Below are 27,532 nucleotides of genomic sequence, written 5' to 3'. Positions count from 1 at the left end.
AGCGTGGGAGCCGGCCGCTCGCACATGCGGCCGACGTAGCCCAGCTTCCGCCTCCGTCCTGTCCCCTACAGGGCGCCACAGCACGCATGCTCCTTCGCGGGGAGGGGGGGCGGGGCCTCGCGGGGAAAATTCTCGCGAGAACCCGGCCCGCGATCTCGTGGCCGCCCCCTGCTCCCCGGCCTCCCGGCTGCGCTGCGGCGTCGACTGCGCTCGGCTTCGGCGGCGGCGGCCGTCTGCTCACCCCGGCGCCCCGGGCTCGGCCGCCTTCCGCCGCCCGCCCGGCCTAGGCCGCAGCCCCGGGCCCGCGTCGCGCCGCCCCCTATGGGCCCCGGCTGAGGCGCCGCCGCCGGCCGCGGAGCCCCGATGCTGGCCCGGAGGAAGCCGGTGCTGCCGGCGCTCACCATCAACCCCGCCATCGCCGAGGGCCCGTCCCCCACCAGCGAGGGCGCCTCCGAGTGAGTGGGCGGGGCCTCGGGCCAGGGGGCGGGGCCTGGGGCGAGGGGCGGGGTCTAAGGGGGAAACTGAGGGGGAGAGGGGCGTGGCCTTGGGGGGACTCGAACAAAGCCGGGTGGGAGGGCGGGGCCGGAGAGGTGAGGTGTGTACAGGTGGACAGCTGTTCGAGGGGAGAGGGGCGAGGCCGAAGGCTAGCCCAGCGGCCTGTGAGCGCGGAGGGGCGGGGCCTGAGCTGGAGTGGGCGTGGCCGTGACATCCCGGCTCTGGAGGAGAGGGGTACGGTTAGCGGGGACAGAGGACACAGAGGACGGGGTAGCCCAGGCACATGAGGTGAGTGCAGCCTGCAGTGACTGGCTGAAGTCCAGGAGACAGACGTGCAGTCCTTGCACTGGGAGGTGGGGAGGCCGCCCTGGCTTGGAGGGGGGCCGGAGGGGGGCGTGGGCGGTGTCCTGGGAGGTGGGCATGGCCATCGGGCTCACTGGTGGGGTGGGACGAGGGGTCTGTGGGGTGGAGGTGGGCACAGGACATTCCTGAGAGCGGGCCAGGTTGAGGGAGGGCTCATCACGTAAGGTTGGGTATCAAGGTTTCCCGGGAGGAGAGGGAGGGGAACGCTGGACGTCCAGACGTGAGAGAGGTGTCCCAGGTAGGGCAGGGGAAGGGTCCCTGTGACACCAGACCAGGAGTCCTCTGGAAGGCGAGCCTGGGTGAGGCACCCCTCTCTGGGAATATCAGTGAGATGGAAGGACTCCCCACAGAACCGTAGAGTCAGGGCCAAGTCAGGTTGGTGGGGTTACCTGAGAAATAGGGTAGATGTTGAGGGACCCCACAGCGTATAAAGATGCCCTGGGGTGCTGTTCTAGGAAAAGGTGTGGAAGGTTTCCGGTCTGGAAGTCAGTAATGACATGAGGGGTACCTGAGGTGTGGAGAGAGTGCCTGGGAGACCCGACCCCACAGTGAGGCTGCGTCACCCAGAGAGGTGGTGTAGTACAGGAGGTTGTATTGTGCTAGCCAAAGCTGATGGGGTAAAGCAACCATTGGGGGTCACGGGAGGTCAAGGACAGAGGAGCAGCCTGAAGGCGCTGAGGTACTCCAAGGGCTGCAGTGCGGCCTGGGGTCTAGTGAGGGTGATCAGTATATTCCCATCCTTGGGGGCTCGCAGTGTGTGAGAAAACAGGGTGGGATGGGTGGATGGCTTGTTGGAGGGTCTCACTTCCCCATGGGTGAACGAGAGTGGTGGGAACAGATTTTTTTTGTCATTCCGCCCCCCCCCCCCCACAGGGTTTCTCTGTGTAGCTTTGGTGCCTGTTCTGGAACTCACTCTGTAGACCAGGCTGGCCTCAAACTCAACAGAGATCTGCCCGCCTGCCTCTGCCTCCCGAGTGCTGGGATTAAAGGCGTGCGCCACTGCCACTCGGCTGGCAACAGATTTCTTAATTGTAAAAGCCAAGCCCATGAGGCTGAGGCAGGAAGATCACCTAGCCAGCCTAGGCTACGGACTGAGTTGAGGGGCAGTCTGGGTAACTTTTAGATCCCATCCTAAAAGATAGAGCCCCTGCCCAGAATCCCCCAGTGAGGGGTTGGCAGAGGTCCTGCTGGTGTGTGGGAGGCCTCAGGTGTGATGAGCATAATCACACACAGAGTTAAATCACAGACGGCTGTGCCACTACAGGCTCCTCCCTCTCAGGCCTGTGCTGGGCTGCACAGCTACTTGAAATTCTCTCCGCAAAGACCAGGTCCTGGCCTAGGCCTTGGCACACCTGGCCTCTGGCTCCTCGGCCTCCTTGTGTGGTCTGGAGGTATCCTGGGTTCTCTGGCGCAGCTTGTCACGGTCCTCCATACCTGGGGATCCTGGAGTGCAGGCTGGGGGTTGGGTCCTTGGCTCACCCTCTGCTCCTGGGGCTCTGCAGGGCGAACCTGGTGGACCTGCAGAAGAAGCTGGAGGAGCTGGACTTGGATGAGCAGCAGAGGAAGCGGCTGGAGGCTTTTCTTACTCAGAAGGCCAAGGTTGGCGAACTCAAGGACGACGACTTTGAGAGGATCTCAGAGCTGGGCGCTGGCAATGGCGGTGTGGTCACTAAGGCCCAGCACAGGCCGTCAGGCCTCATCATGGCCAGAAAGGTAAGGCGGTCAGGGCGGGCATCCGAGCTGTCCTCAGCTTCTTGTCTACCGTGTGATGCTGGAGCGGGATCTCACTGTGCAGCCCTGGCTGACTCAGAACTTGCTTTGTAGACTAGGCTGCAGCTCACGGAGATTTCCCGCTCCTGCCAGATTCTGGGGCTGGGGATGTGGTGTATTGGGGAGTGCTGGCCTAGCATGTACCAGCCCCAGGTTCTTCCTCATCCAAGACAAAACTGTTGCCAGGACTGGACTGTGAACTACTCACCGATAGCTAGAACAAGGCCACACATGGAGTTTGCGTGTCTGTTACTCTGGGATGGTCTGTGGGGTAGCCTTGGCTCAGTGGGCAGAGGTAGGTTCCATCCCTGGCACCACGTAAGCCAGGCATGTGGTGCATGCTGGTTGTCCCAGGAGGATCAAGAGTGCAAAGCCATCTTCAGCTGCATTCGGAGTTCCAGGCCAGCCTGGGCCACATAAGACCCTGCATGGAAAACTAAACAAGTCCGTCAGTCTGGTCTCCAGAGAATCGGGACTGCCAGGCGTGCACATGCACACAGCAGCAGGATTGGTTCCCTTTGGAGCAGTTCTGGGGATTAACCCAGGCCTCAGTACGCCAGGCAAGCGCTGACCGCTGAGAAGGAGCCGGTGCGTGTGACGATGGGTGTGCCTCCACGCTGGAGCCTCAGGAGAGCCCCGAAGGCCCCTTTGGAGCAGCTTCCCTGCTTTCCACTTCCTGCTGGTTGGATGAGGCCCACCCTGTCACGGTCCTGTCACCTGCTGTTCTTGATTTGAAAGCCCACAGCCTCGGCTTCGCAGACGTCATTTGGGCCACAAGGAGGCTGGTGCGTGAGCACGCCGGGCCCCAGGGCTTTGGCCAGTGAGGTGCAAGGGGCCGAGCTGTCCTCACTGCCTGTCTGCGGGTGAGAGTCCCCTTGAGGTGTGGAAAGGTGAGGATACAGCCGGTGGCGACACCCGCACACCGGGAGCTGGTGTGTAGGCACACTTGGTGTTTCCAGAAGTCTTGAGTGCGCTGTGGAGCACAGGGCACCACATCTTCCTGCCCAGGGTCTCCTGTCAAGAGTGTGTCGCTGTGCCGGGCAGTGGTGGCGCACGCCTTTAATCCCAGCACTCGGGAGGCAGAGCCAGGCGGATCTCTGTGAGTTCGAGGCCAGCCTGGACTACCAAGTGAGTTCCAGGAAAGGTGCAAGGCTACACAGAGAAACCCTGTCTCGGAAAACTAAAAAAAAAAAAAAAAAAAAAAGAGTGTGTCGCTGCACCCTGGAATCTCTACCTGCCTTGTACAGAGAACTGTGGCCCACAGGGCAGCAGGGGACCCTGCGGAGGGGGCCTGGGTCATTGTGGGAACCCAGGAGCTCCCTGACATGCTGGCCGCATGAGAGGTGGAGAGCGTGGGGGAGCTGAGCCTCGGCGGACATCTGGATTCAGGTCGTCACCCCTGTATGGAGCTACTTGGAGAACTGTCCACACCGCCGCCTTGGCCAGCTCTGCCACGTGTGGTTATCTGCCGTGGTGGACCGTACAGAAGGCCCAACACGTCTGCACACTCCAGTTTTGCTTTTGTGGCTGGTCCAGTGACATCCTTGACCTCCAGTCCCAGGCCCTTTGTGGCTTGAGCCGGGCAGGGTCAGCAGGACTCAAGTGGGCTGTAACACACCTGAGCTGGAAGCTGCTTCTCCATGGCAAGTGCCTTTTCTACCCGAAGCTTGTGTGACCCAGAGGCCACGTCTCCGTGCCAACTACTCCCTGGCAAGGGCAGCATGTGCAGAGCCGGTGTGTATGTGTGGTGGTTGGGAGTCGGCCACAGGTTCGTGGCTCACTGAGAGCAAGGCGGGGGTTGCGTTAGGATGGCATGCCCTTGGAAACGTCCATGCTCCGTGGGCCAGGCTCTGGACCGCCTGCTACATTTGTCAGAGGTAAAGCCTGCTGAATCTCTTGCACTGTAGACCCTGCCCATCTTGCCTGCTCTCTGCTCTGGTCACAGAAGAAGTGACGTCCAACCCTTGCATCCCATCTCTACATCTCCCTGATGGAGGAGGATGGCCTTGCTCAAGGGCTGGCCCCACAGTCAGCAGGGGACACATAGACACCTACTGTTATGTCTGTACTGGGGGCAGTTCAGGTGTTTTCACGCAGACTCAGGTTCTCTGGGAAACTTCTGGGGCAGCAGAGATCTGAGTGTCCAGGGCTGTGTTCAAGCTGAACAAGATGGCTGTGATGAATTCAGATTGCCAGAGTCACGTGGGCCGACCGGCCAGGACAACACATTGCCAACCGAACAGCCCCTAGGCTGCTGTTCCCCACCCTGCAGGACTAAGGAGGTGGCAGAGAAGTTTCTGGATCAGGTGGATGGGTGTCGGCCTTGGGAGTCCCTCCTCCAGGCTCAGCCTGGACCAGAGATGTCCTTCCCAGTTGCCCTGGCTGGCTCCCGGTGTACTCCATGCTCCCATGGTTCCAGAGTACCGACTGCTGTGGGTGTGCCAGGAGCTCAGCGTGTCGTCATCCTTACCTCCTAGTCGTTGCTGGCTTCGCTCAGCAGCCACCCGGCGCTGGGAAGCAGCCCCGGTCCTGGCTTGCCCGTTCAGCAGTGGCAGTGGATGCTATTGGGATCTGGACATCAGTGGGCAAGATGGAGGTGGTAACACGTGTCCCCAGCTTCTCCCAGGGTGGTTGGCATGCCTGTGGGAGCTCACCGCACTGTCCTTCCCCTTGGTGTGTCCTCCTCCGCCTCAGTACCTCTGATGTCCCACAGGCATCAGAGTAATTGTATCCGAGGCACCGTGTGATGGAGAGCCTCCCCCATCTGCAGCCCTGCCTGACTCGGAAGGCCTGATGCGCTCTGGGTCTCTGCTGTGCATTCGCTTCTAGCTTGCCCAAGGTTCTCAGAGTGGACCTGGACCCCCACAGGTCCGTGTCACGTGAGCACCAAGAGAGGCCCGTGTCCAAACCCTTGGAGTTCCTGGGGCTGAGGCAGAAGGCGTGGGCTTACCACAGTTGTTGGTTGGACCGAGTGGTTGTGGGGTGAGCTGAGTCAGGGAAGCATGGGAGCAGGCCCTGAGGAGGCCCGGACTAGCCTGGGCTGCTGTCCTAGGCCCACTTGAGCATTTGGGGTTTGGGAATGTTTGTGGTTCCCAGATGAGGGATGCTCATCCTTTGTGTGAAATGCCATCTCTACTACCTGTTCTCTGTTGTGGTTTGGCTTAGTGTGCTTTTGAGGGAAGATCTTTTCTTTTTGTCTTTTGAGACAGGATCTCACTATGTAGCTGTGGTTATTTTAGAACTTGCTGTGTAGACCAGGCTGGCCTCAAACTCAACGAAGATCCACCTGCCTCTGCTTCCTGAGTGCTGGCATTAAAGGTGTGTGCCATTGAGCCAGGCTGGCAAAGATCTTGCTCTGTTGCTCAGGCCGGCCTGGACTTCTCACTCTCCCTCCCCCTGCCTCAGCCTCAGGTGTGTGTCCCACTCTGGGCTTCCATTTTGTGGTTTTATTTATTTTGGCTCTTCGAGATAGGGTTTCTCTGTGTAGTCCTGGTTGTCCTGGATCTCACTCTGTAGACCAGGCTGGCCTTGAACTCAGAGATCTGCCTGCCTCTGCCTCCTAAGAGCCAGGATTGAAGGTGTGCGGCACCAAGCCCGGCATGGTTTTAACTTTAAAAAAACAAAACAAAACAAAACCAACCATACAAAGTGTGTCTGTGGGTGCCCAGAGGCAAGAAGCGGGCACTGCCTCCTCTGCAGGTAGAGTTCCATGTGGTTGTGAGCAGCTGCATGGGGTGCCGGAAACACAGCTCAGGTCCCCTGCAAGAGCTGCAGGTGCTCCTAACCACTGAGCCATCTCTGAGCCTGTTTGGTGGTTTTGAACACAAGTGAGTAGATTGTTGGTTTCCAATGAAACAGTGCTCGTGAGCAGCAGGCTCTGCCCGAGTGGCCATTTGGAGCAAGTCCCCGGATGCAGGTGCCCCCCGAATCAGACCCTTTTTGGTTTGTGAGCCTGTGCTGGGGTGCCCACACTGCGTGTCCCCGGGGAGGAAGGAGCATCAGGACGCATTCCTTTGGCCTGCCGAGATGGATGGTGGGGCGGTGCTGGGCACCCTGGTTCAGGACTAACGGTGGGGTCAGGCCTGGTATACGGATCTTTGCAGGACCTACAGGGACCAGGAGGCCACAGGGTCACTTCCTACGCATCTCAGCTATGGCCATGGCCAGAATCACCCTCACCTGTCCTGAGCTCAGCTGGTGCTTCATGCCCAGTACCCTTCCCTGGGTGGCTTTTTGTGCCCTTGTGAAAAGACCTCCCTAGCCTGCCCTGACCACCCTTCCTGTCCACTAGCCACACCAGTGACAGACACCTGGCTGCAGTTTCTTTGTGGGTCCCCAGCAGGCATTCCCACCTCAGCCCATCTCTCCCCAACCTCTGACCCCTGCCTTGTCCATGCAGAGACTTCCTCTGTCTCCAGGCAGCCCACATGCCCATGGCCAGCAGTGGAGTAGTGTTGCGCCTCATTTTGTTTTTCCTGGTTCTGGGTGTGAGCCAGAGCCTGCCTCGTGGACCGTGGGATGTGCTGTGGACCTGGGGGCCCACGGACCCTAGGCCTGCCTTGCCGGTTCTACCTGTGCTTCCTGCCTAGCCACACCAGCTTCTGGTGGGGACACCTGGCCTGTGTGGCTCCAACAGGCCTGGCCGTGGCTGCTCCCCACGGGGCGTTCCAGGCTTGTGGACTCTGGCTCCTTCCTCATAGCATCTCTTCTGTGTGGACTCCTCTCTGGGAGGATGGGGAGAGGCTGAGTGCCACTAGCCTCTGGGCAGAGCTTAGAGTACTGAGTGATCACTGAGGCCTTGCTCTGGGACTGGCGGGCCTGGAGGAAGATGGGGTGCTGCTGTTGCCTGGGTGCATGGCGTAGCTTTGTTAAACGTCGTGGTTGATGTGTAGTTCACATGAGCATGGTGCATCTTTCTCCTCACAAGAGTAGAACGGCGACTTCCCTCTTTTGGTTTTTTTTGTTTGTTTGTTTTACTGAGACAGGGTTTCTCTGTGTAGTTTTGGTGCCTGTCCTGGAACTCACTCTGTAGACCAGGCTGGTCTCGAACTCACAGAGATCCTCCTGCCTCTGCCTCCTGAGTGCTGGGATTAAAGGTGTGCACCACCACCGCCCGGCCTACTTTCCCTTTTTGAAATCTTCATTCTAGGCCAGTTTCACTTGCAGACTAGAACACTGCATCCCTCGAGCCGTCCCCCTAACCCTCTCTGGCTCCTACAGACCCACTGCCCCTTTGGGATTGGCCTGTTTAGGCATTTCCTGTGGAGTCTCACACGGTGTGTCCTCGAGGTCCCTCCACATTGTGGGTCAGCTGTCCCCCTGATCATGGTGAATGATATTCCCGCGTGGGCAAGCATGCTGTGTGCCTGCCGTCCATCTGGGGACCCGGTGGGCACTCGGAGAGGCCATGTGGGTGGTGTCTTCCCTCTCACGGGCACACGCCCAGGGTTTGGTCTGTGGGGGGCTCGGTGGCCAGAGCGCCCCTCCCCCCCTGAGCAGCCCCCTCCCCCCGCAGCTGATCCACCTGGAGATCAAGCCAGCCGTGCGGAACCAGATCATCCGGGAGCTGCAGGTGCTGCACGAGTGCAACTCCCCCTACATCGTGGGCTTCTACGGGGCCTTCTACAGCGACGGCGAGATCAGCATCTGCATGGAGCACATGGTGAGGGCTCCCGCCACCCTCCCACCGCTGCACCGCCCAGTGTGCTCCCACACCAGTGTGCTCCCACACCAGTGTGCTCCCACACTAGTGTGCTCCCACACTAGCACTGGCTCACTGGCAAGTGGGTTCCTGCTCCAGTAGCTGTTTGCCGATCTCTAGGGTGGGGAGAATGCACCCAGGCGCGTGGGCCCCCCGCTTCAGATAGGAGCCCCGAACCTCACTCTCTAGATAACAGCAGGGAGAGTGGCTGGCCAGGCACCAGCCCCCTGAGACTCCCCTGCGGGAGTTGGCGGCTGCTGTGGTCCTCAGCTGCGCCTTGCCAGTACACAGACCTGGGGACCGGTTTGTATGGGAAGCAGGAAGTGGAAGTGAGCAAGATGCACCCCCCAGCCCTTGGGAGCCCCCTCTCAGCTGGCCTCGGCTCTGCCCCTCCCTGGAACCTACCCTGCTTGCCTTGGGTGAGCTCACTCTGGTGTGTGGCCTTCTCCTCTCCCTTCCCAGTGTGACTGTTGGGTCGAAGGCCTCCTGGTCCCCTGTAGGAAGGGGTTTCTCCTGTGTGTCAAGGAACTTGACTCATTGCCGCAGCCCAGCTAGGCTTTGCTACAGGAGTGCTCCCAGTCTGCAGGTACCCCCCACACCGGGCAACAGTGTCGGTACAGGAGGCTCCCAGAGGCAGGAGGATTGCCCTGAATTTGAGGCCAGCTTGAGCTACGGAGCAAGGCTCTATCTCTGAACAAAACATAACTGAGCCAGGCGGTGTTAGTCCACCATCCCAGTACCAGGGAGGCAGCGGCGGTACACAGGAGTACAGGCCCACACAGGCCGTCTCAAAGCAAAAGGCCCGCTCTGCCCCTCCTGCAGAGGAATTTGGTTCTAAACCGTAGATCACCTGCCATGGGTGTGTCCTGGGAGAAACACTAGCCCTCGGGGGTGGTGTTGGGCAGCCATTTGGCTGGTCCCGGTCCCGGTCCACCCGCCGTTGTCTACAGAGGCGCCACAGAAACTGTTTGGCTCCCCAGGGTATAGTCAGAGAGACCTGCAGCAGTGAGCTGTCCTCAGCTGGATTAGTGGCCCCTCCCCCTCCTCAGAACCTGTCACTCGGGAGGAGGGTGCGGCTTGGCCTCTGGCGCAGCTATGGTGGCCCACTTCAGCAAGACCTTGGGGAGGGCAAGATGACACCCAGGCCTAGCTGTGTCCGTGTGCCGTGGCCTGGCCTTGGGCTAACAGGACCTCTGGTCTCCACCCACAAGCTTGTGTGCATAGAGCTCTTGTCTCTGATCTGGAATGTTCCAGCCCCAGCTGGAATGTTGTCTGCCCAGTGGGGCAGAGCTGCTCACCCCATACCTGGAAACCAAGGAAAAGGGGAGGAGGAAGCTGGGGTCCTGCCATCCCATCCAAGGCCATACTCCCCTCAGGACCACCTCAGGGGCCCGGCCACCTTCCCAGCACCACGCTGAAGACCCACTTGTCACGTAGAGGAGAAGCCTCTGATGTGTGTCATCTGTGGCACCTGCTAGGGACCTGCTGGGGTCTTACACTGCACAGGGAGGGCCGTGGGACCCCATGTCAAGGGAGGCAGGAGACTCTGAGGCTCATCAGTCTGTCTGTGTCGGAGTCTCTGACGAGAAAGTAGGGGATGCTCTCGGTGCTGTAGTGGGAATTTTCTTTGTGCTGCCAACCAGCTCCCAAATACAGACAGGGAGACTTAATATTAATTGTGAGTGCTCGGCCTAGCTTGGCCTTGTCCCACTCACTCTTTTAACTCACTTTAACCTGTTTCTCTTCATCTACATTGTGCAGCGAGGCTTTTCACCTTGATTCTGTATGTCCTGCTCTGTGTCTGGCTGGCTGGCCCCTGGTGTCTCCACTCCCCCCCCCCAGCCCAAATTCCTCCTCCTACTTACTCTCCTCCCTGGAAGTCCCGCCTTTACCTCCTCCCTCGCTGTTGGTCATTCAGCTTTTTATTAGACCAGTCAGGTGCCTTAGACAGGCGAGGTAACACAGCAACACGTCTTTACAGAGTTAAACAAGTGTGCTGCATCACAGACCAGTCAGCACGTCCCTCCATAGGGACCCAGTCAGCACGTCCCTCCGTAGTGACCAGTGCAGCACGTCCCTCCGTAGTGAACCAATATCCCACAACACTGTGATGGTGGCAGTCCCTAAGCACTGGAGGCACACGCGGGGACGGGCAGGCAGCATCTGCAGCCTCCATCTCGCCCGGGTACAGTGTGACCATCTGAGCTCACCCCCAGGGACTCTCAGCCATGCCTGGGGCTGTGTGTAGCTGTCACACTCGGGGAGATCCTGGTGTACAGTGGGGGAGGGGCCAGTTAGGCCTCGACAGACAGGCCAGGCCCTCCTCAGCACCCAGCAGGGCCCAGTGTGGCCTGGCGGAAGCAGTGGCCCCTACTGCCCTCACTAGACGGCAGCCCGCCTCTCCCTAGCGCCCCCAGTGTCACCCCGGTCTCTGTATAGAACACAGCCTGGGGCTCCGGTGACCCAGCACCCAGTGGGCAGCTCCACGGGAAGGCCCAGCCCCCCTGGGGAGTGACAGGCCACTTGTGCCATCCAGCGGCTTCAGAGACGGCCAGGTCTCCTGGACTGCCCTGTGTGTCCCTCCGAGCACTCTTGCTGGTGCCTCGGGAGCACACGGGACCCTTTCTGACCTCGTTTTCTGAGTCCTGTTTTCCTGTGTTGGTTTGGAAATGCACACAGGTGTGACAGCCTGGGGTGACTGCCTAGTGTCCTGGCCCAGCTGGAGTCAGGACAGTGTTTCCTCACCTGCTGAGTGGAGTCAGGGCCGTGCCCGGGGCGAGAGGCGGCCCACCCCAGGCAGAGGCTGTGAGCCAGGCCTGGCCCTCCTGCCCACGGGCCCGAGTGTCACCACCTTTCCCACAGTCCCTGGTGCAAGGAGCTGCCTCTTGGCAGGTGCAGTCTGTCACCCTCACGCGAGGTCAGGGCTCTGCGACCTCCTAGACCACACCGCCTGGGACCTGTGGAAAGTGAAGGCTGCTGGGGGCCGGGTCCCCCCATTCTTCCACCCCCGGTCCCCTGGAGCTGAGGACCAAACCCAAGGCATTGTACTTGCTGGGCAAGCGCGCTCCCCAGCCCCGTCCCCAGCCCTGCTGGGTTTCTTGACAAAGCAGCGGCTCAGCTGTGTCCACCCTGCAGGACGGCGGCTCACTGGACCAGGTGCTGAAGGAGGCCAAGCGGATTCCCGAGGACATCCTGGGGAAGGTCAGCATTGCGGTGAGTTCGCCAGCCGCTCTTGTCCACCGGCAGCCCCTCCCTAGGAGACTAAGCAGGTCACGTCCCAGTCCACTTGGGGTCCTCTGCTGGCCCCTCCATGACGACACCGAGCTGGGTATGGAGGTGTGTGCCACCCAGCATTCAGGAGACGGGTAGCTTGATCTACAGGTCCAGGTCAGCTAGGACCACAGAAAAAATTACAGGCCCGCTACCACCCACCTGTCACCTCAACAGTTGAGGGGCCAAGGCAGGAGGATTGCAGTGAGTTTGCGGCTGCCCTCCGCCCTGCACGTTCAGTACAGACAGTGACGAGTGCTTGCTTCCGTGTGCCTGTGTGGGGCTTGGGGACTGATGTGTCACCCGGCTGCCATGGCACTGTCCTCCTGTGGCTGGGGAGGTGCATTGCAGCCTAGAGCTGGTGCCGTCGGCACAGAGGCTACCCAGCTCTGACCAGGCCGGTGGGGCCCTGTGCTGTCTTCCTGCAGGTGCTCCGGGGTCTGGCATACCTCCGGGAGAAGCACCAGATCATGCACAGAGGTGAGCGTGCTCGGGCTTGCGCGGGTGGGCCGCAGCAGGCATGCACAGAGCTAAGCATGCTCGGGCTTGCGCGGGTGGGCCGCAGCAGGCATGCACAGAGCTAAGCGTGCTCGGGCTTGCGCGGGTGGGCCGCAGCAGGGCAGCAGGTCATGCACAGAGGAGAGCGTGCTCGGGCTTGCGCGGGTGGGCCGCAGCAGGTCATGCACAGAGGAGAGCGTGCTCGGGCTTGCGCGGGTGGGCCGCAGCAGGCATGCACAGAGGAGAGCGTGCTCGGGCTTGCGCGGGTGGGCCGCAGCAGGCATGCACAGAGGAGAGCGTGCTCGGGCTTGCGCGGGTGGGCCGCAGCAGGCACAGCCTTACCCCTGCCCTGTCTCCAGATGTGAAGCCCTCCAATATCCTGGTGAACTCTCGTGGCGAGATCAAGCTGTGTGACTTCGGAGTGAGCGGCCAGCTGATTGACTCCATGGCCAACTCGTTTGTGGGGACACGCTCCTACATGTCTGTGAGTTTCCTGGCCCTCTGCACACATCCCCAGTGGGGTCTGTGGTTGTGTGTGGCCCTGTCCTGTGGCTGCCATCCCCAGCTCTGTTCCTGTCTCCTCTCCGACAGCCAGAGCGGCTGCAGGGCACGCATTACTCTGTGCAGTCAGACATCTGGAGCATGGGACTGTCGCTGGTGGAGCTGGCCATCGGGAGGTACCCCATCCCCCCACCTGATGCCAAGGAACTAGAGGCCAGCTTTGGCCGGCCTGTGGTCGATGGTGCAGATGGAGAGCCCCATAGTGTCTCGCCGCGGCCCAGGCCGCCTGGACGCCCCATCAGCGGTACGGGACAGGGCATCTAGCTGGGGAGGGGTGGGGAGGGGACCAGCTGCCACCCTGCTGGCCCTTTCTCTGTACCAGCTGTCCCCTGAGCAGGGCATGCTGTGGTCAGCAGTCCTCAGATGGTCCTGGGCTGCGGGGACAGAGCTGGAGGCCGTGAGCGTCTCGCCCTTTGGTCAGGGCGGCAGCACCTGTCGCAGCCGACTGAAGACCCGGAAGCTCCACTCTGGGTCAGGCCTGGGCCAGCTGCTGGGTTTCCCAGCATTTCCTCAGGAAAATGCGTAAATGGGGGCTGGGGAGCAAAGGGAGCCAGACACTGCCTGCAGCCTGCCCCTCAACCCGGTGACATCCCCGGGCCGGGGGCCTCAGCTGGCACAGGAAGTGCGGAGCAGTTGCCAGGCTCCCGGGTGGACAGTCCAGCCCTTGGAGTGGACGCCTTGGCCACAGGGTCAGGGACAGAGTCCTGAGGTGGGGCCAGAGCCTCTGCAGAGTGCTGGGTGCTGGAATTTAAGCGGCTTGTTGGGGTGTGGGTGTCTTTGTAACTGCTGAAACAAGACATAAACACTGAGGCTTGCTTCCTGGAGACACTGCCGCCCAGTGGTTGGCACATCCAGAGATGAGAATGGCTGGACGTTCTAGCTGGTTCTAGAACGTTTGACCACCCCTAAAGGAAGTCACATTCACATACGCTGTCACCTGGCCCCCAGTCCCCTCTGGACATTGCCTATCAGGGAGTCCACACTGACCGTGCGGCACACTGTCTGGGGAGGCCCCTGCATGTCTCGGTGGCCAGTGTGTGACTCTCACGTCTTTAATGGGCAGGGCCCCTTCCTGCCCTGCGCCCCATGCGGGCTGCTCACCCTGACACTGGATTGCAGGGCATGCTCCCAGCTGAACCCTTCCTGGTGATACCGGGCCAGCTCCCTAGCCAGCACCTTCCCTGCCTAATTCCCAAAGCAGCACCCCATGGCAGGATGGCAAACAGCACACAGTTCAGCTGCTGGCCACCAGGGCCTCCTGCTCTGCAAGGTCACTTCCCTGTCCTTGCTTAGTCTCCAGACACCACCACCCCTCACTCCACCCCCCGCCAGGCCTGCAGAGTGCCAGGGGCCGTGGCTGACTGGGCTGGAAGCATCCCCAGCCAGATCAGTAATCCTTGGGACAGATCTACATGAGTGCAGGGGTGAGGTCAGGCAGGGCACCCTCTTAAGTTGTATCTCCCCCACTTACCTGTCCTTTGTCCTGCCGAGTAGGTCATGGGATGGACAGCCGACCTGCCATGGCCATCTTTGAGCTGCTGGACTACATCGTGAATGAGGTGTGTGCCCTTGGCCTTCGGGCACTTTGGTCAGGGAATTAGCTGGCCCACTGTGGATGTTGCCTGGGGAAGGGAACTGTAGCCCCGTCGCAGATGCTGTGGGCTGGGGCACCTGGAGGCCCCGCTTAGTAAAAACCAGTCGGGTGTGGCCAGCGGGCCTGTGACCCCAGCTCCTCAGAACTCAGGCGGGAAGCTCCTCAGTCAAGGTCAGTGTGGGCCAGCCTGGGCTAGTACTGTGACCATCTCCATCGGAAGAGGGTTGAGGGCATGGAAGAGCTGCCTAGACTCCCCCAGTGAGGGCGGTTTATAAATCTCCTCAGGACCACACACGGAAGGTGACATTTTCCCACAGCCCCTCCTCCATTGTCCCTGCCTCCTCCAGTGGGAAGTTAGATGCTGCCCTCGTGTTTGGGTTCAGAGAGCTCCTAGGGCAGACTTGCTTCTAACCTAGTACCCTTGTGCCAGAAGCTGAGACAGGAGGATAGCCTTGAGTTCAGTCACATAGTGATTTCCAAATCAATCTTAGCTACAGTGGGAGACCCTTACTCAAAAGGACGAACTGCTGATAGTGGGACAACAAAAATCCAAGCAGGTCTCCGGAAGGGGCCAAGGTCATGTGTGGGTGCATATCCCCAGGGGCAAGGGACCCCCCTGGCCTTCTGTGACTGCCCGGGTGGGGTTGTAGCCCGTGACAGGGCTGCCACTGTCCTGGCGGTGACTCCTGCTCAGCCAGCGCTTCTCCCAGGAAGTCAGTCCCGGAGCCACCCTTCACAGGAAGGGCTCGGCCTGTACCGCGGGCGTCCCCGCCCGCCCGTCCGTCTACTTGATAGTGTTGAGAAGCTGAACTGGAGGAGCCCAGCACAGAGAGGGAGTGGCCGGCATCGCTGCAGCCACCAAGTGACCCTTCCCTGTCCTCCCCAGCCGCCTCCCAAGCTGCCCAGTGGCGTGTTCAGCTCGGACTTCCAGGAGTTTGTGAATAAATGGTGAGGTGGGGCCCTGGGGTGGGTGAGACAGCCCCACACTCCAGCCGTGGGTTCCTGGACCACTGTGTGCCAACGGGGGTCGGACGGTGTCCCCATACCTCGGTGCCAGGCTTGTGGGCTGGGGGCCTGTGCATGGCCCCGTCCCTGTCCCAGAGTTCCCACCCAGTGGACATCTGAGGGGTTAGCTGAGCACAGTGGGGCCAGGAGGCAGGCTGCCAGGCTCTCTCTGCATTACTAATTCACTAGAAATTTAGCTGTGGGGTCCCAGGGGCTGGGGGTGCATTCCTGATATCCCAGCACTCTGGAGGACAAGTCATCCTCTACTAATGAGTTCAAAGCCAGTCTGGTTTACATAAGACCCCCAAAAAAATAAAAATCAAGGACTGCTGATGGGCAGCACCCCCCTCCCCCCCCACCTTTGAATACCTGAGCTGTAGCTACTTAGTGACATTCGCATCTCCCCCCCCCCCCCCATGCCAGCCTCATTAAGAACCCAGCGGAGCGGGCGGATCTGAAGATGCTGATGGTGAGTAGACATGTGACCTAAGCCCGGGGTCCTGTGGGCTGCCCAGAGGCCACCTCCACCCCGGCCCCCAAGGCCTGGGCCCCTGTGAGGCTGGGATTGTCTGTGACATGAAAATGCTCTTGTATGCCTGCGCCCTGGACACGCTCCTCCTCTCACAGGGTGGGACTTGGGGCAGAGCTGAGCCCTCCTGCTAGACAGGCCTAATCTGGTTTAAGAGCCATCTGTCTGTTCTTAGGCCCTGAGAAGGAAAGCCAGGCTAGCCGCTGCAGAGGTGGACACGGTGCCTCATAGCTGGGCATGGGGGTGCATGCCTGCCGTGCCAACAAAGGGGCAGACCAGCCTAGGCACACACACATCTTCCTGGCACGCAGGAAGTTGAGGCACAAAGATCCAAATTTCAAGGTCGTCTTTGCGTAGAAGTTTAAAACTAGCCTAGACTACGTGAGACTGTCTCAGAAAGAAAAAGCGACTAGGTGGTGGCGCACACCTTTAATCCCAGCACTCTGAAGGCAGAGGCACGGGGATCTCTGTGAGTTCGAGGCCAGCCTGGTCTACAGAGTGAGTTCCAGGACAGCCAGGGCTGCACAGAGAAACCCTGTCTCGAAAATCAACCATGACAAAAGAAATTCAAGACAGAGGAGTGGGGTGTCCTTGCTCCTCTGTGATCAGCCCATGGGCCCCTGTGTCCTTCTATTTCCCACCCAAGCCTGCCCTGTGAAGGAGGCGGCAGCCTGCCCAAGCACACCCTCAGCTAGTCTTGGGGATGGAGTTGGTGGCTCGGAGCAGGTAGAGGCCAGGGATGCCCGCACAGAAGACATCGCAGGTCACCTGAGCAGGGCTGGGGTCCCAGGCTGTGACTGACGCCCCGCCTCTTTCAGAACCACGCCTTCATCAAGCGCTCCGAGGGGGAGGAGGTGGACTTCGCAGGCTGGCTGTGCCGAACCCTGCGGCTGAAGCAGCCCAGCACACCCACACGCACTGCAGTGTGACAGCCATCGCCCGGCAGCTCCGTGTCCTTGTCCCTGTTGGCACGGTGGCCACCTCTGGGGACAGTGAAGCTGTGTGTTGTGGCAGGGGACCTGCTTCCATGCGTTTGAAAAACCAAACAAAATGGAGAAGAAAGCTGCCCCTGTACTCCTGGCCCATTGCTCGCGCGGCCGAGGGAGGGGGCGGGAGGGAGCAGTGTCTCCGCCTCCCCCCCCCCCCAGGCCTCCTTCCCAGCAGAGGGTGTGGGAGCAGGGGTCCCTCCTGGGCCCCAGTGGGCTCCAGGGAGCACAGCTGGTGATCCGGCCTGTGTGGAGCTGACCGAGCGAGCGCACAGGAGTGCCTGCTGCTCTCGGGGTGGAGCCCCGGCCGATCTGGGCAGTGAGACTGGATAAGAGCCTCCCCACAAGGGCTGGGTGGCCTTGTCACCTCCATCACCCACCAAGCAGAGTCAAACTGGGCCACAGTGGGCTGTGAGCCAAGTGGAGAGGCCTCTTCCAGTTCTCACAGCCAAGGGGCTGAGGCTGGAGCATACCCTCCAACACTTGGACAGGTCACGTGTGCTGATGTGGACACAGAGGGTCTGAGCCACACATCATTGTCCTCCAGAGTTCTCCACAAACACTGCTGTGGTTCCGCACAGCTCAGCTGCAGAGCCCCAGTTGTTAGGAATGGGAGGCCGACTATGAGGGCCTGGAAACAGGAAGTATGCAGAGCAATGGGAGTGGGCTGACCTCCGCCTCGCTGACATGAGCTACGTCCCATGAGTCTTGGGGAAGCCTGTGGTTCCCAAACACTGGGAAGACTGAGGCAGGAGGATAACAGGTTCTAGACCAGCCTGGGTTACCTAGTGAGATCACGTCAGGAATCACATCACAGAAGTGCTGGAGTCACACTATTGAACGTTTTTTGTCTTTTCTTGTTTATCCAGACAGGGTGTCTCTGTGTAGCCCTGGCTCTCCTGGAACTTGCTCTGTAGACCAGGCTGGCTTCGAACCCAGAGAGATCTGCCTCCCACACCTGCCTTTGTTTTGGAGACACAAAGTCTCTGTAGCCCAGGCTAGCCTGAAAATTGAATTTCTCCTGCCTCAGCCTCCTGAATGCTGCAGTGGTAGAGACATGAACCACAGCCAGCGGCCTTTGCCCCACCTGTCCCTCCTACCCACTGTTTTTCGTTTTTGTTTTTGATGCAGGGTCTCTTTTCATATCCCTGGCTGTCTTGGAAGTCATTATATAGACCAGGCTGGCCTTGAACTCACTGAAATCTGCCTGTCTGCCCACCTCCCCCAGTGCCAAGGTCAAAGATGTGCACCTCACCCTGCCAGTTAATCTGGTTGAGGCAGAGATAGGCTAGGCTGGCATCTAACCCTGCCCTCACCTCCCCAGTGCTGGGGGTGGACCCAGGGTCCCCAGCAGTTCTCAGAGTGGGTCAGGAGCACCTGGGCCAGCAGTGGTCTGTGTGGCCACTGGTGGACCCTGTTGATTTTAAAGTTGTCTATCTTACCCTGGAGCACACTGTGCAGACCAGACTGGCCTCTGCTGTGACCCCCAGCCCGCCCACCTGCCGTGGCCTACACCTTGCCTGCCGCTTCAGGATAGGGCTAGCTAGCTGCTGTCCAGATGTTTCGATGGCTGCACCTGCCCTCAGCCCCAGCCCCAGTTTGATTGGACTCAGGTTCCGTGTTTGTGCAGGCATGCATGGGGACCTGAGTTCCAATCCCTACTGCACATCAACGCCTGTGTGCACCTGAACACTCCGTGTTGGAGGGTCCTGGTTGCTCAGTAGCCAGCCAGCCCCACTGAGATGAGTGTCAGCTTCAGTGAGACCCTGTCACAAGAAAGGTGGGCCTGTGTGGTGGTGCGTGCCACCTTAGTCCCGGCACTCTGGAGGCAGAGGTAGTCGGATCGCTTTGGGTTGGAGGGCAGCTGACTCCGGTCCCCCAGGGCTACACAGCCAGATGCTGTTAAAACCAAAACCAAAGAGGTGCAAAGTTACAGAGAGCCTTGTGCACTGCTCTGGCCTCAGTGTTCATGCACTTGCACACAAAAAATACAACTGGGGGTCTGCTGGATGGGGTGGCTCTCACTCGTTACCCAATGGTAGGGAACTGGGGCAGGAGGATTGCCACAAGTTTGAGACCAGCTTACAGAGTGAGACAGTCTCGGGCATTAACCAGATAAGACCAAGAATCGGAGGCCGTGGTACCTGCCTGTTACTTAGCATGTGGGCCGTGTATGCTGGAGGTTCTGTCCTGGTTTACATACAGGGAGTTAGCCTCAGCTACATGACAAAGCCAGAGAAAGGGTTCTGTAATTGTCCCACCCAGCTGTCAGTAGCCATCAGGTAGTTCAGTGTGATAAAGCTGATGTCTGCTGGGGCCCTCTGCCACAGTTAGGGACATGGATATATGCAGCAGCTCTAGCCTGGGAATTCTTGATACAACTCCCTAGGCACCTCCAAAGCCAATGACAGCCCTTGGCCAGTGCTCCCGAGTCTCCTGTGTCCAGACTCTGGGACCCAATGCAGTGTAGGTACACAGGCAGGACCATCTCGGAACCTGGAAGGTGGGCAGCAGCCCCACCCCACAACCCAGATGTCGATATCAGCGGCTCTCCAGAAGGCAGGCTGGCTGCCACCTCCCTCCTCCCTGCCCTGTCCTCCCAGTGCAGGTGAGCCGCCTCTCAGGTCCCTGTATCTACCGTCCAAGTGGCTCTGGGCACAGACACAACCCATTCCTGGGTCACCATGGCTCCAGAGACCGGATGGCAGTGGGGCTCTGGTTTCTACCAGCTTCCAGGGAAGGGAGGGGCCTGTAGGGCCACTGGGGACAGAGGCAGGTGAGGGAGGAGCCTGCCTCACTGGGCGACCCGCCCAGGTCTGTCACTTGTTCCCAGACTCTGCCCACAAGTTGACTGGCTCGCTGGACAGCTGGGGATATAAATGACGGAGTTCTGGTGGGATATCAAACTGAGGCCTCACAGTTGAGGACCCTGGGGAAAGGCTGGCACCCTGCCTGCCTCAGTTTCCCTGTCCTTAAAGATTAAAGGACACTGAACAGCGGTGCCTCACACCTTTAATCCCAGCACTCGGGAGGCAAAGCCAGGTGGATAGCTGTGAATTCGAGGCCAGCCTGGTCTACAGAGCGAGATCCACGACAGGAACCAAAACTACACAGAAACCCCGTCTTGAAAAACAAACCGTGTGTGTGTGTGTATGGACATAGCTTCTCAGAACAGAATCTTGGACCCAAAGTCCCATATAGCTCAGGTTACCCTCCACCTCACTGTGTTGCTGAGGATGGCCTAGCAAACACCATGCCAGGTGTTGAGTATGGAACCCAGGGCCACCTCCTCTGTACTATAGATGACCACTAGCCACTGAACAATAACCCTGCAAATCTTGTCTTTTTGCTTGTTTTAAGAGAGTATGTAGCCGGGCGGTGGTGGCGCACGCCTTTAATCCCAGCACTCGGGAGGCAGAGGCAGGTGGATCTCTGTGAGTTCGAGGCCAGCCTGGGCTACCAAGTGAGTCCCAGGAAAGGCACAAAGTTACACAGAGAAACCCTGTCTCGAAAAACCAAAAAAAAAAAAAAAAAAAAAAGAGAGTATGTAGCCCAGGCTGGCCTCAAACTCACTGAGATTCGCCTGCTTCTTCCTCCTGAGTGCTGGGATTAAAGGTGTGACCACCATGTCCAGCCCTAAATTCTGTTTATTATCCCCTGCTGCCTTTGCACCCCAAGAAGTAGGTAGACGGGTTCCGTCAGCTCAGCCTGGAGCAGATGGAGCAGGAGTTGCAGGACCTGCCCCGTTGATGTCATGCTCCCCTCTGGGGAGCTGATGGCTCCCCTGACCTCACCCTGGCTCCCACAGCCCTGCTCTCCTCACTTTATGGAGCACAAATAATTGGGGCTCTTCTTCAGGGGACCCTAAAAAACAGAATCACTCTCTTGGAGCCTACACTGAGGCACAGATAGACTCCCCACGTGAAAGCAGCTGGGACCTGGCATTGGTGGCACGCACCTTCCCAGCACTTGGAAGGTGGAGGGAGGAGTTCCCACCCATTGTCAGCTACATACTGAGCTGGAAGCTAGCCTTGGCTATACCTTACCTGGGGCTGGGGAGTAGGTGTTAGGGTGTGCATCATTAATCCCAGCAGTAAGGAGGCAGAGGCAGGTGGATTCTGAATTGAGGCCAGCCTGGTCTACAGAGCGAGTTCCAGGACAGCCAGGGCTGTTACACTGTCTCAAATGGTGTGGGATATGGTGCTGGCCCTGGCTCTGAGATGGGCAGTGGCCTTGCAGCACCAAGAGAGAGCCACCTCGATGGCCATTGATGCCCTCCTATAATTTCGGGATTCGGGAGACTGAGACAGAAGAATTGCCCTGAATTCTAGGCCAGCTGGGCTGTGGAGAGAGTCCCTGTTTCAGAAAATAAACACAACAGGGATTGGTGAGTTGGCTCTGTCTGTGAAGTCCTTGCTTTGCAATCGTGGATCCTCAGCACCCACATAAAAAGCCAGGCGTGGCAGCACACTCCTGAAACCCCAGCGCCATGGAGACTGAGGCAGGAGAACCCCTGTGCTCACCAGCCAGGCTGCCTGAGGGAATCCATGGGCTCCACGTGAGAGACCCTGCCTACGCTGCTGGCTGCTGTGCACACACAAGAAAACAAACTAAGATAATTGCTGCATGCCTGTCCTCCATGTGTGGACCCTGACTGTGACTGATGTGTAAGTCTGCAGCTCACAGCACAGAACGTGTTTCTCCTGCATCAGAACAATGTGGAACTTTCGTGCAAAGGCTCTGGCCCGTGGGGGGGGGGGGGTCTCTAGGCAGCTGGCCTGTGCCTCAAGTAGCATCCTCCCTCAGGCCTCGGGGAAACGGGTTTTTTGGAGATCCTCTGTTTTAGTTGTGTGTGTGTGCACATGCTCGTGCACGTGTGTGCATGCACGTGTGTGCAGTGCCTGCAGGGGCCAGAAGAGAGCATCCGATCCCGGGAGCTGGAATTACAGGTGATTGTGAGCCCCTGATGTGAGTGCTGGTAACCAAATTTGGGTCCTTGCAAGAGTTTCAAGTGTCCTAACTGCTGGGCTACTCTTCGGCCCTAATCCCGCTTTCATTCATTCATTTATTATTTTATTTATTTATTGCTGTTTGATTTATCATTTCCGTGTATCTATTACAGGACAGCTCTTGGAAGTTCCTTTACCATGTAGTGCTCAAAGCTCGAGCTTGGGTCCTCAAGCACCTCACCTGCTTAGTCATCTCCACAGCCTCTTGGGGACTCGCCTCTTTACTACCCAGTCCCCGCTTCTCCTTGGGTTCCTCACATGTAGGAGACACGGGGATCCCCCTTCCTGTGTCACTGGCCTCAGCCTTTGCTTCTTCTGTTCTACCACATGGGGTCCTGTGACCCACCATGCAGGAAGCCCAGTGGGGCTCTCAGAGCCTGGGTTCCATGGGAGCTGGGCTCGCTGTGACCCAGGTCCAGGCGTCTGGAGGAAAATGGTGCAGAGGACAGGCAGCCCCACATCTCATGGTTGGGACTTCAAGGGAGGTGTGCTGTCTCAGATCAAGCCCACAAGAAAGAGCCGGAAGTGCAGGAGGAAGCCCCAGCATGGTGTAGACCCAGCCCCCCCCCCCAACCTCACCATCCCTCTTCCTCTTGCATCTCAGTGTGCCCCAGCCAGCAGCCCCGTCTGTCCTCCCTGTAGCTGGGAGTCCTGCTGAGAGCCCTTCCCGGGGGCAAATGGAGGCAGGCCCAGCTAGGAGGGTCGGGGTTCTGTCTCCTGCACTGGACTGCTTTCTGTAGGTTTTGAGTACATATTTATTTGTTTGTTTATTTAACTTACTCGTTGTGCCTTACAGGGGATAGACCACCCCAGGGCCTTAGCACGTGACAGACAAGTACTGAGCGACACCTCCAAGCTCATTTCTTGCATATGAATGTATGTGTGCGTTTTTACATGTTTATTATTGGTTGAGTTTTGGAGTCAAGGCCCAGGCTGGCCCTGAACTCAGAGTGCCACCATCTTTATGTGACTTCAGGGCCTTGCACCCTAGTCCCCGAGCTTGGCAGCAAGTGACTTCACCTGCAGTCATCTCCTGACCCTCCAACTCTCCCTGAACTTGACGCTCCCCGTCTGTCCAGGCTGGCCAGCCAGCCCCAGGAATCCTCATGTCTGCCCCTCCCCAGTGCTAGGGTTACAGGGGCAGGAGTTTTCACCCCTCAGCTTTTTCTGTGTGTGCCGGGGACCTGAACTCCGGTCTTCTGGCTGGCATGTGCTGGGGTGGGTGGTCGGGGCTTCCACTGAGGGTAACAGAATGTTCTGGAATCGTCGCGCCACCCTGAAGACGTGTGAAAATGTGTTGACTGAGTCCTGAGTGTTTAGAGAGTCAATAGTGAGCTCTCCTTCAGCAAAGCCCCGCCCACCTGCTCGGTCACACTCGGCGGCTGCCCTCCCCAGGTGGCCGGTGCCCTGTCACCTGACACAGCACCTGTCCAGGCGCGATCAGGCCCCAGGGGGGCGCTAGGACACCCAGGTACGTGGGTGTGTTGTCCCTGGCTGCCCGCCAGGCCTACCCAGGGGTGTGTCTGTCCCCAAGGCCTGGGGACCAGGTAGGCAGGCCAGGCCCGGTCCCCACCTGCAGGAAAGGACGTGGGGGTGGGGCGCGGTGGGCGGGCCCGAGCAAACACCGGGTCTGGGACGCAGGTGCTGAGTCCCTGGGGCGAGATGCACAGTGTGTGTGTGTGTGTGTGTGTGTGTGTGTGTGTGTGTCTGTGGGGGGGTGAGTGTGTGTGTCTGTGTTTCTGTGTGTGTTAGTGTTTCTCCCTGTGTGTGTGTCTGTGTCTCTTTGTGAGTGTGTGTATATGATTGTGTGTGTCTTGTGAGTGTGTGTTAGTGTGTCTGTGTGTGTTAGTGTTTCTGTGTGTCTGTGTGTATGATTGTGAGTGTGTGTGTATATGATTGTGTGTGTGTGTCTGTGTGTTAGTGTTTGTGTGTGTGTATGTGTGTGAGTGTCTGTATGTGTGTCTGTGTGTGTTAGTGTTTCTCTGTGTGTGTGTGTGTCTGTGTGTATGATTGTGTGTGTGTATATGATTGTGTGTGTGTGTGTCTGTGTGTTAGTGTTTGTGTGTGTGTATGTGTGAGTGTCTGTCTGTGTGTCTGTGTGTGTTAGTGTTTCTGTGTGTGTTAGTGTTTCTCTGTGTGTGTGTGTCTGTGTGTATGATTGTGAGTGTGTGTATATGATTGTGTGTGTCTGTGTTAGTGTTTGTGTGTGTATGTGTGTGTGTGTCTGTGTGTGTTAGTGTTTCTGTGTGTGTGTATGTGTGTATGATTGTGAGTGTGAGTGTCTGTCTGTGTGTGTGTCTGTGTGTGTGTACGATTGTGAGTGTGTGTGTGTTTTGAGCCAGGGTCTCTCCCCTGGCAGTCCGGAACGCCGAGGGCAGTCCTGAGCGTCGTCCATCCGGGTGGACTCTGGACCGAGCGTGTCCCTGGCTGGACGACTCGGGTGACCCACATCCTGTTCTGCTGGGGACGTTGCCCCGCCCCTGCCCCGGGTGGGGAGGGACTTTTGGGGGTGGGGACCGGCCACACTTCCTAGAAAAGTCACTGGACGGGAGTCCTCGGCACCCCACCCGCGCACCGGGCGACCCTGAGCCTCAGGTGACGAGTCTGCGCTCCGGGCCACGTGGGGAGAGTTTGACCTTGACCCCGTAACCTCGGCGCGGAGGGCCGGGGGCGCGGGCGGGCGCCCTGCACCTGCCGTCCCGGCCCTCCCTCCCGGTCGGTCCCTCTCTCTCCAAGGCCTGAAACTGAAACCGCGGCAGCAAAATGAAACCGGAGCCCAGGCCGGCGGCCCGCGGGGGACGGCGCCGCAGCCGGCCCACGTGGCAGGCCACGGCGAGGGGCGCTGCCCGAGCCGCGGCGCTCCTGGCCTTCCCCGAGCCGGTGGGGACAACCGCCCTCCGCCGCGTCCCTCGCCGCCCGCCTGGCAGCCCCGGGCGGCTCCCGATTGCTGCACAGTCGGGCGCCGACCTCACCCACTCGGGGGTCCTCTTCAGTCTCCACCGGTCACCCCAGATAGGAGAATCCTGCCCGGTGAGGCCGCAGGCCGCCGTGCACGGTTCAGGGAGGGCAGCGAAGCCCCTGATTAGGGAAACAGACAACTGCAGCATGCAAGACTCAAGATAGACTCCAGCCAGCTCCTCCTCTGCACTGTGGACGCCGGGCCAGGACACATGCTCTGATGCATCTTGAATCCTGCAGGGTGCTGGGCACGGTCCCCCGGCCTCCACACACCTTGCTGGCGGCTCCCAGTTCCTCACCAGGAATGGCTGAGGTTCTCCAGGCTCCTGGCCCCAGAGGCCCCACCGCAGTGTGGAGAAGGGAGGGAGGCCATTTGCCGGGCATGTGGGGAACCAGCCCGAGCTGAACACAGCCCTCCCCACCTTCTCTCCCTGTGGTAGTCCTCCCCCGCCACAGGGTCTCATGTAGCCCAGGCTGGCTCAAATTCACTAGGTAGCTAAGGATGACCTCCTGCCTCCCCCTCCCCAGTTCTGGGAAGACAGGCACGGGCCACCACACCTGGCTTTTGTTTGAGTTTGACATCTGCCTGCCTGCTCTACAGAGTGAGCTCCAGGAGAGTGAGGCCCACACGTGAGACCCTGACTCAAAAATAAATTAAATAATAAATAAATAAATAAATAAATAAATAAATAAATAAATAAATAGATAGATAGATAGATAGATAGATAGATAAATAAATAAATAAATAAATAAATAAGCAAGGAAAATATTCCAGGGCCTGAGACAGCGGGTAGAGTACTCACTTGACATCCCGGACATTTGAGGTCATCCTCTGCTATGTGGTGAGCTCCAGGCCAGCCTGGGCTACATAATCCGGAGCTGACTAACTAACTGGTTTCCACTTCTGGTGTTTTCCTCTGTTGGCTTCCGAGTCCCCTCAGCGGCACCCACAGGGGTCTCCGTCTCCAGGCTTTTGCCCCGCAGTAAACTCAGTCCAGCCTCTGGGCCTTTGCTCAGGTTATTCTGAGTACCCAGGGGCCCCATCTTCCAGCCTGTCACTCTGCACTCGCACACACCGCCTGTGGGACAGCTACCTACCTGGATGGATGACCTTTTAAAAATCTTAACCGGGCAGGGTTGTGCACACCTTTGATCCCCGCAGAGGCAGGCGGATCTCTGTGAGTTCGAGGCCAGCCTGGGCTACAGAGCGAGATCCAGGACAGCCAGGGCTGCACAGAGAAACCCTGTCTTGGAAAAAACTAAAATAAATAAATAAATAAATAAATAAATAAATAAATAAATAAATAAATAAATCTTGGCCCAGAGCAAAGCTGGGTGCTATGTGACACGTAGCCTGTCTGTGTTTTATGTATATATGACACACACACACACACACACACGCACACACACGCACACACACGCACGCACACACACGCACACACACGTGTGAGCCACTTCACGGCACCTAAGTCACACACGGCTGATGACAGCCACAATTTCCGCCGCAGCGGAAAAGCACATTGATGCTACAGAACCACCCGGGGCACCTTCCCTACCATCCCCTCAAAATCCCCGTGTGCATCCAGGATGCTCCCAGAATGCTTCTCTTCCGGGCCCACAACCCTGGCTTCCTCCACACCTAGTGCATCCACAACCTCTGACATGTGAGCAATTGTAAAAAGGAGTGTAACTGGGCGGTGGCGGCACAGCCTGTCCCCTAGCACTTGGGAGGTGGAGGCAGGAGGATCACGAGTTTAGGGTCATCCTCCACTACATAAGGAGCTGGAGGTAACCTGGACTACAGAAGTGGAGCGTTTGCATAGCATGTTCCAGGCCCTGTGCTCTGTCCACAGCGTGGCAGAGTTAATTAATAAGTAAGGAGTTAAGTGTTCCACAGACCCTGAGCACCGCCTCCCCTCACTCTGATTTATATCTTAGTTGCACTAACGTTTTGTTGCTTTATTATTATTATTTTGCTTCCTCCTACCCTCCAGACAGGGTTTCTCTGTGTAGCCCAGGCTGGCCTTGAACTCAGAGAGTCATCTGCCTCTGCCTCCTGTGTGGCAGGATTAAAGGTGTGCGCCACCACCGCCCGGCTAAATTTTTTTTTTCTTTTATACAGGGTCTCCACGCGTAGTCCTATATGGCCTAGGACTTGCTATGCGGATCAGGATCGCCTCAGGAGTCTTAGAATCCTCCTGTCTCCACTTCCTCAGAATTAAAATGGAGTGCCACCCGCCAGACTTTTTTAATAACCTGTCATCCTATTGGTCGCTGGGAGGTCCTGAAGGTCCCCCAGGCTAGCACTTTCCAGCCTTTTCCTCCAGTTCTGACACCCCCACTCCCCTCCCCCCGTGTGGTGGGGCGAGTGGGGTGCAGGCCCTGGACCCCTTTCGCGTTCATCAGAAAACTGGGGGCGGTGAGGTCTGGGGTGCCCCGCAGGCGATGCTGGTCTGTCCAGGCCCGCAGGGAGGGTCCAGCCTGTGGTGACAGCTGGACTTGCAAGACTGAATGAATTCAAGTCGTCCCTTGAAGTCCACAGCCCACTAATCCCAGACCAGCACCAGTCTCTGGGGAAACCGAGGCAGGTGGGAGGAGCTTCAGCCGTGGGCGTGGACAGTGTCCTCTGAATTCCGGCGGTGACCCCGCCCCCCGTCGCCTGGCTTCGTCCCGCGGCCGAGGTTCCGGGTCCCCCACCCCCCGCCAGGCTCACGTGGCCGCCCCTCTCCTTCCCACCTTGGCTGGTGTCACTGCCTGGCCCCGGGCTACCACTTCCCCTGTGGGGACCTCCTG

General features: G+C 58.8%; 1 protein-coding gene across 1 annotated transcript; it reads left to right on the top strand.

The window, feature by feature from the left end:
* Positions 1–284: 284 nt before the first annotated feature.
* Positions 285–16,852, top strand: Map2k2 (mitogen-activated protein kinase kinase 2). Its single transcript, XM_059252042.1, has 11 exons — positions 285–455; positions 2,361–2,571; positions 8,144–8,290; positions 11,465–11,542; positions 12,028–12,079; positions 12,457–12,581; positions 12,689–12,902; positions 14,153–14,217; positions 15,139–15,200; positions 15,681–15,726; positions 16,605–16,852. Exons 1-11 carry the CDS (start codon positions 364–366, stop codon positions 16,713–16,715), a joined length of 1,203 nt encoding a protein of 400 aa, XP_059108025.1. The 5' UTR covers positions 285–363; the 3' UTR covers positions 16,716–16,852.
* The last annotated feature ends 10,680 nt before the right edge of the window (positions 16,853–27,532 follow it).

The sequence above is a fragment of the Peromyscus eremicus genome, unplaced genomic scaffold (assembly GCF_949786415.1).
Source record: "Peromyscus eremicus unplaced genomic scaffold, PerEre_H2_v1 PerEre#2#chr22_unloc_1, whole genome shotgun sequence".
In the NCBI taxonomy this organism is placed as follows: Eukaryota; Metazoa; Chordata; class Mammalia; order Rodentia; family Cricetidae; genus Peromyscus; species Peromyscus eremicus.
The sequence above is the reverse complement of the archived record's forward strand: the minus strand, read 5'-3'. Positions and strand labels throughout refer to the sequence as shown.